The sequence below is a fragment of the Lathyrus oleraceus genome, chromosome 3 (genome assembly GCF_024323335.1).
Source record: "Lathyrus oleraceus cultivar Zhongwan6 chromosome 3, CAAS_Psat_ZW6_1.0, whole genome shotgun sequence".
Classification (NCBI taxonomy): Eukaryota; Viridiplantae; Streptophyta; class Magnoliopsida; order Fabales; family Fabaceae; genus Lathyrus; species Lathyrus oleraceus.
The window spans coordinates 11759435-11769801 of record NC_066581.1 but is presented as its reverse complement, the minus strand read 5'-3'; the positions used below and the strand labels follow the sequence as shown (position 1 = coordinate 11769801).

The 10367-nt window shown below is 35.7% G+C and overlaps 1 protein-coding gene across 2 annotated transcripts; it reads left to right on the top strand.

The window, feature by feature from the left end:
- Positions 1-615: 615 nt before the first annotated feature.
- LOC127132127 (cyclic nucleotide-gated ion channel 1) lies at positions 616-4449 on the top strand. 2 transcript variants are annotated; one of them, XM_051060997.1, is made up of 9 exons: positions 616-824; positions 1078-1174; positions 1282-1852; positions 1944-2156; positions 2246-2544; positions 2616-2727; positions 2827-3063; positions 3183-3580; positions 3878-4449. In XM_051060997.1, exons 2-9 carry the CDS (start codon positions 1146-1148, stop codon positions 4176-4178), a joined length of 2160 nt encoding a protein of 719 aa, XP_050916954.1. In that variant the 5' UTR covers positions 616-824; positions 1078-1145; the 3' UTR covers positions 4179-4449. The 2 variants fall into 2 exon arrangements, with proteins under 2 accessions (XP_050916954.1, XP_050916955.1); XM_051060998.1 differs by lacking the exon at positions 1078-1174.
- The last annotated feature ends 5918 nt before the right edge of the window (positions 4450-10367 follow it).

Sequence of the window (10367 nt, the reverse complement as noted above, 5' to 3'; positions counted from 1 at the left end):
ATTATCACAATATAACTTAAGTGGTCTTTCAATTTCTTCTACAATTCGTAGTCCAGTGACTAGATTTCTCAACCAAATTTCATAGTTGAATGTCTCATAACATGCTATAAATTCTGGAATCATGATGGATGAAATCGTAAGAGTTTGCTTGACATTGCACCAAGTTTCATAGAACAAATAGTTATTTTTACTTATTAAGTTTAAAACAAAAAATATTCAACCATAGTGTTAACATAGTATTCTCAAACATCTATTATACCCCCAATAAAGACCTACTCAAACTCATTTAATAAGATGTTGATAAAAAAAAATCGATGCAATGATCTTTTAATGAATAATCTTAGTCATGATTCTTGCAAGTCTCTGACGCTCAACTCATCTAAATTTTTATTAAATTATTATAATTAAACTAATTGCAACTCTTAAAAACCACCAGCATTCTTGTTAAGAACGTTCTTCCTATGTCAAAGTTTGGCTTTTTCAAATTCACAATAGTATAAGTCTTGGGTTAGGTACAATATTTTCCTAATGACATCTTTATTAATTTGTAGTGAGAAAAATGAAATATAATATGAATTTAAATTTCAATAAATATAACATAATTCAACATGCTAGAAATTTAGATAGTAAGATGATTGAATATTCATGAGCATAGCTGACTTGACTAATAAATTCTTAGTGATGACTGAGTCCTAGTTCTTTCCTCCCTCAATTTTTGTACTCTTCCTCATTCAACAAAATAGCCATCAATTATCTCTCTCTCTCTCTCTATTAACTCTCAATGTTCCAAATCAAACAACAATAGCTGTTTCTGCATGTTTAAGGTTGGTGTTTCCTTAATAACTTTCTTGTTTTCTTTGCTTTCTCCGAAACCTAACAACAGTACATAATCATGTTAACTTGTTCTTTACATGTTTGTTTCCTACATGTGGTTCCTTATGATTTTTGTTGTATGTTACTACTTGTTTATCCATTTGGTGATTCATTTAGTATCATTCTTCATCATTGATTAATTCATTTCTACTAATTTTACTTTTGGAGAAAAACAAGTTTCTGATTTGATGTTACATTTTTCAGGCCTGAATATAGTGTTTTGCTGCAAAAGATTAATTAGTTATAATAATCTATGAGCAAGTAGTTTAATCATGAATCCAAAGGGACATAGATTTGTGAGGTGAGGTTGCTTAATCGTCGTTAGTCTCTACAGTTGCGCGCACGACGGATATATTAGTTTAACAAAGAAAAAGATAACAAGATTTGGTATGTTTCTTTTGATTTCAGGTTGTTTGAGGATTGGAGATCAGAATCATCTTTTAGTATAGAGCAGAAAGATTCGATAAGCATAAGAAAAGACAGACCGAGAGTAAGTGATGTTTTGAAGAGTATTGGAAGAAAACTTGAAAGTGGTTTAGAGAAGATGAAGAAATTCGGAAGAAGTTCTTCGGTAGTTCACCCTTTGAGTGAAGGACAAACAAAGAAATCGGTTTCGTCTAACCGCAAAATTCTCGATCCACAAGGGCCAATGCTTCAGAAATGGAACAAAATCTTTGTAATCACATGTGTAATGGCAATCTATGTCGACCCTCTTTTCTTTTACATTCCGGTGATTGTCGGTAAAAACAAATGTGTTGATTTGGATGAAGCATTGCAGACTACTGCCAGTGTTCTTCGCACTTTCTTCGATCTTTTCTACATTCTTCGCATCATCTTTCAGTTTAGAACCGGATTTATTGCACCTTTTTCTCTTGTTTTCGGAAGAGGCGAACTCGTTGACGATCCTGTCGCCATAATGAAAAGATATTTATGTTCTCATTTCATCATTGACATTCTATCAATTATTCCACTTCCACAGGTATCTATCTCGCATTTCAACTCATTCTTAATTTGAATATTTTTTTTCCCGATGCGAAAGAGATCATTTTGCTATTGTTTTTGCATTTCAGATTATTTGTTTGGCTATATTTCCACACATGAAGAATTCAGCTCCATTTGTAGCAAAGGATTTGTTGAAGTATGCAGTATTAGTCCAGTATGTGCCGCGACTACTACGGATCCGTCCACTTTTCAAAGAAGTAACTAGAACTTCAGGCATATTGACAGAGACAGCATGGGCTGGAGCTGCTTACAATCTTTTTCTCTACATGCTAGCAAGTCATGTAAATCGATTTTATTTCACTCTCGCGATTCGATTATGTTATATATGTTCTTAGTTATTATCATCGGTCACTAAATTCTTGTATATCAGATGGTTGGAGCAAACTGGTATATACTTTCAGTAGAATCACAAGTGCGGTGCTGGCGCCGAGAGATGAACAAGGTTTCAAACTTTCGCGAATCATACTTGGGTTGTGGCCGGCAAAATGAATCTGTCTTCAAACTTCTCAACAGTACATGTCTTTTGGTTGACCCTGATAGTGTTAATGACACAAACACCTTCAATTATGGAATATTTTTCGATGGTCTTCAATCCGGTGTGGTAGACTCAACGACTGATTTTCCTCAGAAGTTCTTCTACTGCTTTTGGTGGGGTTTGCGCAATTTAAGGTTGGTGAATGATATTTTGTGTTATTGTCTTAATATAGAACTTCATATCATAATTTTGTCATATTTTACAGTTCTCTTGGACAAAACCTCAAGACAAGTACTTATGTGGCAGAGATAGCCTTTGCAATTTTCATTGCCATCTTTGGATTGGTTTTATTCTCGTTACTTATCGGAAACATGCAGGTAAGTGTTGATTCAAAATTAACCGCAGTTTCGAAAACCATTATAGTCCAAGTTTGCATAAGTTTGCTAGCTAATAGATTGTGTTGAACATTGTTACAGAAATATTTGCAATCTACAACAGTTAGGGTGGAAGAGATGAGAGTGAAAAGGAGGGACGCGGAATTGTGGATGTCGCACCGTATGTTACCTGATAACTTGAAGCAAAGAATTAGAAAGTATGAACAATACAAATGGCAGAAAAATAGAGGTGTTGAAGAAGAGGCTTTAATTCTTAACCTCCCTAAAGATCTCAGAAGAGACATAAAGCGTCATCTTTGCTTAGCTTTAGTTAAAAAAGTGAGTATAATTCATAATCATCACTCACCGTGAAATCGTTTTTCGTCGACGAATATATACTATATTGTTTTGTACATGTATAACGAACATTTTATTCATGTTCTTTAATTTTGCATTAGGTGCCACTGTTTGAGAAAATGAATGAGCAATTGTTGGATGCAATGTGCGATAGATTGAAGCCGGTTCTGTATACAGAGAAGAGTTGCATTGTTCGCGAAGAAGATCCGGTTGATGAAATGCTTTTCATCATGCGTGGAAAAGTCGCTACTATGACAACAAATGGTGGAAGAACTGGTTTCTTCAACTCCTTATTTCTAATGCCTGGTGATTTTTGCGGAGAGGAGCTTTTAACATGGGCTTTGGATCCAAACTCATCTTCAAATCTACCAACTTCAACAAGAACGGTAGAAACTATATCAGAAGTTGAAGCATTTGCGCTTATGGCTGATGATTTGAAGTTTGTTGCTTCCCAATTTAGGCGGCTTATCAACAGCAAACAACTCCAACACACTTTTAGGTATGGCTTGATACTGTCTTTTCTCGTAACTTGATGGCGGATCATTAAATTTTTTGGATCCGCGAACATGCTTTGTTTAGGTTCCGAAGATGGACTTATCTTATGACATAAACGCGCCTTCATACGTATTTTCGAAGAGTTTATGAAACTGACGTGTGACATGTTCACGCAGAAATTGATTTCAACTCTAGAATAGTTTATAAAAACAATTTAAAGTTTATATAAAGATGCGTTTACCTAATTTCCTCTTTGATTATAGAAATAACTTATCTTTTGCAATGTGTACTTTGTTTGAAGGTCATATTCGCCGCAATGGAAGACATGGGGTGCGTGTTTCATACAGGCAGCATGGCGTCGATACTCGAAAAAGAAGATTGAGAGGACGTTGCGTGAAGCGGAAGACAAGCTACACGATGCTTTGGCAAATGAGGAAGGTTCAACTATAAGCCTTGGTGCAACCATATATGCATCAAGGTTTGCTGCAAATGCATTAAGAAACTTGAGAAGAAATAACACACACAAGAGAATGCAGCCGAGATTAATGCCTCTTTTGCCTCCAAAGCCAGCTGAGCCTGATTTCACAACTCAGAAACACTAGGTCTGGTTAAGAAATTCAAGTTTGATAGAATAGAAACAAAAGTAGAAATAGGAGCATGGTTAACATTATACATACTTCATTCAATGTATTTGTGTGCATATACATGTAGCTATGTAAATTTTTCTTGTAGTGTAGGGGGACAAATATAGTTGATTTTGTTTTGTATGAAGAATAAAACATCTACCTAGGTGAATTTCCAATAAAGTGGGATTTATTTGTATAACATTTTTATTTTATCTTTAGTTGTAAATTGATAAGTCATGTTTTTATCCGCTTTTATTTGTCTACATTCTATCGTTTTATTTAAGGGGTGTTTCATGATCAAGTAGAGCGTGGATAAAATTGCTTCAAAAGCACTAAAAGTGGGTCTGCCAATGACAACATTGTACGAGAAAAGGGAGTTTAGTACCCAAATATCAGACTTTGATCATCCTGGAATTCTTGCCTAGTTCGAATGTGGGTTTGATCGAAATATGGCCACAAGCTTGCACTTTTATTCTCCAGATAAACATACCAATGATATCTTAAAAGGTTGAAGGTAACCCTTCGAAAGCATCCACAAGAACCCCCTTGACGCTCCAGTCGAACATTTGTAAGATGGTGACCATGAGATCATCCTCATCCTCATGGGTTAACACTCCTTTAGCATCCATGTAAGAGAAGTTAATTTCGAGTGAGGAACGTGCCCCTGACTTCAAAAGCGCATTGGCATTTAGCATAACCTGACAACAATATTTCTTTTGAGCTAAACTTGATTCTCCTCCCTTGTAAAACCTCTAGCGATCATGCTTAACGTATGGTGTGCTTGCTCGACATCACTTCTCTCCTCATGGTTTCTATCTCTTCTTGGATGGGGAGATCTGGGACGATCTCTCCTGGTTTGTTGTGACCTTCTCTCCAAGCTCTGAGAATACCCCCATACATACCCCCGGAAGTGGCCCTCATGGATGAGCCGATCTATTTTCTTTTTTAAATGGTTACAATCACGTCTGTGGTGTCCTCTGGTTTTACGGTACTTGCACCATTTGTTGAGTTCACTACCCATCACCTCTCTCTTTGGGGTCGAGGGCTCGATAATGGCCTTGGTGTGCTATACTTCCTACAAAACCTGCTCTCTTTTTCTGTGTTTAATGGTGTTTAATTTTCTAAAAGGCTCACGACTGACTTAAATGTGCCCCTCTCTTAAGCTCGCATTGTGATAGGATTTTTTCGATGGCTAAAAGTCTCGGGCTCTCTTATGAGCATCACTCTCATCTCCCTTCACTTAATGGCTGAAAATGGCCTTGAGGACATTATGGAAGGATCTAACTAATGTTTCTTGGTTTGAATTCATGATCTCTATAGTCTCCTCATTAAATCTCACCACATATTCTTGCAAGAACTCAAAATGGCCTTGTCACATGCTAAATAGGCTTAGCGTGAAGACTTTTTTATGCTTGTTGGTGGAGAATTGATGAATGATCTTCCTCGTAAGGTCCTAATAACTTGAGACTGAAAATCTAGGGAATCGAAATTCATATACCAATGTAAGCCTGCCTTTTTCAGTGTCTCGGCGAGGAACTGACATTTGAGCCAATATGTCGTACCAATGACTTTCATTTGAGTGTTGATTGTGATGATGTGCTTTTGAGGGATACTCTTGTCGTCGAACTTTATTTAAGATGACAACATGAAGTTATTCAGGACTAAATTGTCCAAGATTTCGACGGAAAGAGATTGAGGATCTATGGATTCTTCTTGTTCATCAACAAGTGGTTGCGGAAAGAGGTAGAGGATATGTGGATTCTTCATGTTCATCAATAACTGGTTGTAGTTGTTGCTATTGCAGGTCACAAACATTATCTTGTAATGTTTCATTCTAACGATGCAACTTCTCCATAATGGCTCACACCTATATTATGGAAGTTTAATCGTTGGTGGTACTACTGATAGTAATCATCACCATCGTAAGACTGGACTGATAGTGCAACTTGTATGAGTGTGGCTCATGTTAGTTTTGTCGACGTCCACTGTGGATATCAATTACACTAAATATAGTCTCACTGATCATGTAATCAACAAATACTCGGTTGTATATGATATATGAATTGTTTGCCTTTTTGTTCCTCTTGCCTGTATAGGTCTGAGAAGCATGCATTATTTGGTGGTTTTATGATCATTAATTACTATGTCTGCTTGTGTGAGTCCGATCATCATTACCATTAAACAACCCTTAATTTTTCTTGTCTAAGTGTTTAAAACCCCTTAGTGGAACCAATGCGGTCTTCAGGTTTAGGATTGTGCTGACTTCAAAGGAAGAGAAATCCACCCTTGTTCTTTACTTAGTTTTAGTTAAAAAAATGTAGGGGTGTTCGCGGTCTGGGTGGTTTTGAAACTAAAAGTCATCTGAACCGCAAGAGGAAAAACACGCAGTTTGGTTTGGTCCATTTCAGCTGAGTTTTAAAAATAAAACCAAACCAAACAATGGTTCAGATGGTCAAATTTTTTACAAGATTTTTATTGAGTCATACATACACATATAGAGGACAATATAATTTTGTATTTAGTCATTCATACATTAACAAATAACAACAGAACTCATCATATTTGGACAACAACTTGATATTTAATATATAAAAATTATATTAGAAAAAAATGGAATAAAAAACATAAAACAATATCAGAAATATTATAGTGAAAAAAAATATAGGAGATAAGAAATTTGAGAATATGAAAAAGAAAGAACAAAAGAGAGAAGAGATTAGAGAAGAAGATGTGCGATAAAAACGAAATTGGAAGAGAGAACAGTAGCATAAAAATGAGAAGATAAAAAATAAAGAATATAAGATGGGAGAGATTAGAGAAGAAAAGACGAGATGTACCTAATGAAGAAGATCAAAGAAGATGTGATACTAGCAGGAAAGATTTGACAAGGGTGAAACTGAAACCCTATGTCTGAGGAAGAGAAAATCGTTTGTAATCATAAGACTACAACATAATAAGTTTGAATTTTGATTGGATGTAGATTAAGTGAAGTTTGAGTTGTAACATAATTCAGTTTGATTCGTTTTGCAAAATACAAACCTCAAAGTGAACCTAACTGCAGGGTTCTATTAAAAAATGACTCAAACTCATCCGAACTAAATATGCTTTTTGTGATTTTCTTTTTGGTTCGGTTTCGTTTGCGATTTTCTATTGGATTGGTTTGGTTTTGATCACCCATAAAAAAAAGAGTATAATTCATAATCATTTTTCACCGTGAAATCATTTTTTATCTAAAAATATATACCATATTGTACATGTATAATGAACATTTGATATTCTTTAATTTTTGTATTAGGTGCCATTGTTCGAGAAAATTAATGAGCATTTGTTGGATACAATGTGTGACAGATTGAAACAATTTATGTATACAAAGAAGAGATGCATTGTTCGCGAAGAAGATCTAGTTGATGAAATGTTTTTCATCATGTGTGGAAAAGTCGTTGGTGGCACTACAGATGGAAGCCCTTACCATCGTGAGACTAAACTAAGATTAATAATGAAACTTGTATGAGTGGCGCATGTTAGTTTTATCAGACTCCACGATAGACATCAAATGTACTTGAAATGTACACCAAAGACAGTCTAATTGATCATGTGATCAACAAAGACTCGATTGTATGGGATATGTGAATTATTTGACTTTTCTTTATTTCGTTTGCATGTAAATATATGTCTGAGTAGCATGCACGATTATGATTGTATTATGACCATTAATGACCATATCTTCTTGTCTGCGTCTGGTCATTAATGTCAGTAACCACTGAGATGGTCTTTAGAGTTAAGATCTTGTTGACTTCAAAGTCATAGGAGCTTACTCTTGTTTCTTTACAAATAACTCCTTCAACCTTGTTTGAGGTCGCTCCAAGCCTGCCCATCATTTATGGGGTATTCTTCAGATTTTGGTGCGCTTTTTGTTTAATGAGTCTAACTTACTGTAGTTTGATTCAATTTTAAAAAGTCAACTCAAAATTTGATTTGATTTGATGATTTTCACAAACTAAGATTCAATTATATTTAATAGAGATTTGTGAATAACAAAATATATCTAATGTGTGTAATATTATACAATGAAATTTTTCATAATGGAAACATATAAAATAAAAAAAAAAATTAATTAAACTAATAAATTATATTATATAATTTGTTTTGGTGTTAAAATTTAATTAGAACATATATAGTATATCTAAGGATTCTTCTTGCTCACAATCGTAAACAACTGGTTGCAATTGTTGTTGCAAGTCACAAATGTTATCTTATAATGTTTCATTCTAACGACGCAAATACTTCATAGAGGCTAACGTCTTCAATATGATTGTTCGATCGTTGGTCGTACTACTAATGACAACCCTCGTCACCGTGAGACTGAATTGAGTCTAATAATAAAACTTGTATGAGTGTGGTCCGTGTTTTACATGCCTTCACGTTGGGCACCAAATGTATTTAAAATGTGCACCAAAAATAGTCTCATTGATCATATAACCAACAAAGACTCGATTGTATGGAATATATAAACTGATTGCATTTTCTTTATTCATCTTCCTTGTAAATATATGTCTTAGAAGCCTACACAGTTATGGTTGTTTTATGGTTGTTTTATGACCATGTCTCCTCGTCTAAGTCTAGTCATCATTAACATTAACCAACCATTGTAAAGGCAAAGAGTCAGACAACATACGATCGCAAGTTTCGATGATGACAAATGACCACCATGCACGTCTACAAACAAATGCAACACATTACCTATCATATCCTTTCCTATGCTTATCTAAATCTGTTATAATTCTTAAAAACATATGTGGACAACGTGTGATCATGACGAAATGCATGAAAATCACAAAACACAAATTTTTGCAGATTTGAAGACTTTGAGTCGACCATAAGGGTCGGCACATAGCTCACGGGTCAGCGCATAACTCAGACAAAGTGGAGAATGGTCAGCGCATACGTGCTTGAGTCGACCATAAGGGTCGGCGCATACCTCACGGGTCAGCGAATAAAACCCTTGGGTCGACCACAGGTCGGCACATGGCATAGTGATGCTATCCACGGCTCAGCGCATGAAACCTTTGGGTCGACCATATGGGTCGGCGCATTTCCCACGGGTTAGCGCACGCCGACCTATGGTCGACCGCTCGTGCGTAAACTCAGTTTTCTGAGTACTTTCCACTGTTTGAAAAGCTGTTATTTTTTGTTGGTTTGCCAGTTACTATAAATAGAAGTCAAAACACTTTTATCAACTAACATTTGTCAATTTGAGTTCAAGTGTTCAAGGAAACAAGAAAGAGTGAAAAAGGTGTCCAAGATTCATCATCTTCATCTTCAACATTTCACAACACATCAACTACACACAATCATTTTTGATGTGGTTCGTGATTAGTTAAAGGTGATAAGGTTCGAAGCTGTGATTGGAGAATCCGGTTCGGGTTAAAGCTTGTGGCAGGTTCTTTCTTGAATAAAACCGTTAGGGTTTTGTCCTCCAATACCGGTTTGTGTTTGGGGGTTTTTGGACGAATTGCTTCATCAATATTCAGCTGAGCGAAGGTGATTGAGAAGAGGAAGTCTTCATCAGTCTAGTAGCGGATTCGGTGATATTGAAGTGAAGGATTCGGGTTCGATTCGTTGTATTTGAGATCAGCCGGGCCGAGGGTTTGAAGAATGGAAGATTCTTCAACAAAGGGGCTGGAATCGGAGGTCTAGCAACAACGATCGAAGGTCTTGATTCATCTTGAATCAAGGAGCAAGGATAGGAAGCATCATTCAACATATTGGGAGTTCTGTTGTTTACTTGCTTTGCAATCCTTGTATAAACGGTTAAATTTCACAGGTGATATCTAATTAAATCATCTCAATTCTAAGTTTAGAATTGAGGGCAGACGTACCCCGAAGCGAGGACGGCGGGGGAACTGCCTCATCAAATCTCTGTCTTCTTTAATTTTCTGCATAATCATTTTTCAGCTTAAAAATTAAGTGATTTTAGTTTAAGCTATTTTACCAAACGTTGATATAAGTTGAGTAAGAAATTAAGACTGCTGTTTGAATCCAAAGTACAATAGTATATTGTACTAGATAAATTTGAATTACTTACTCAACACAAATATCACTTGGAGTGTTTATGCACACCAAGTGTTTGAGAAATTGCCTAAACCAAAGTTGTCTTAAGTTTGT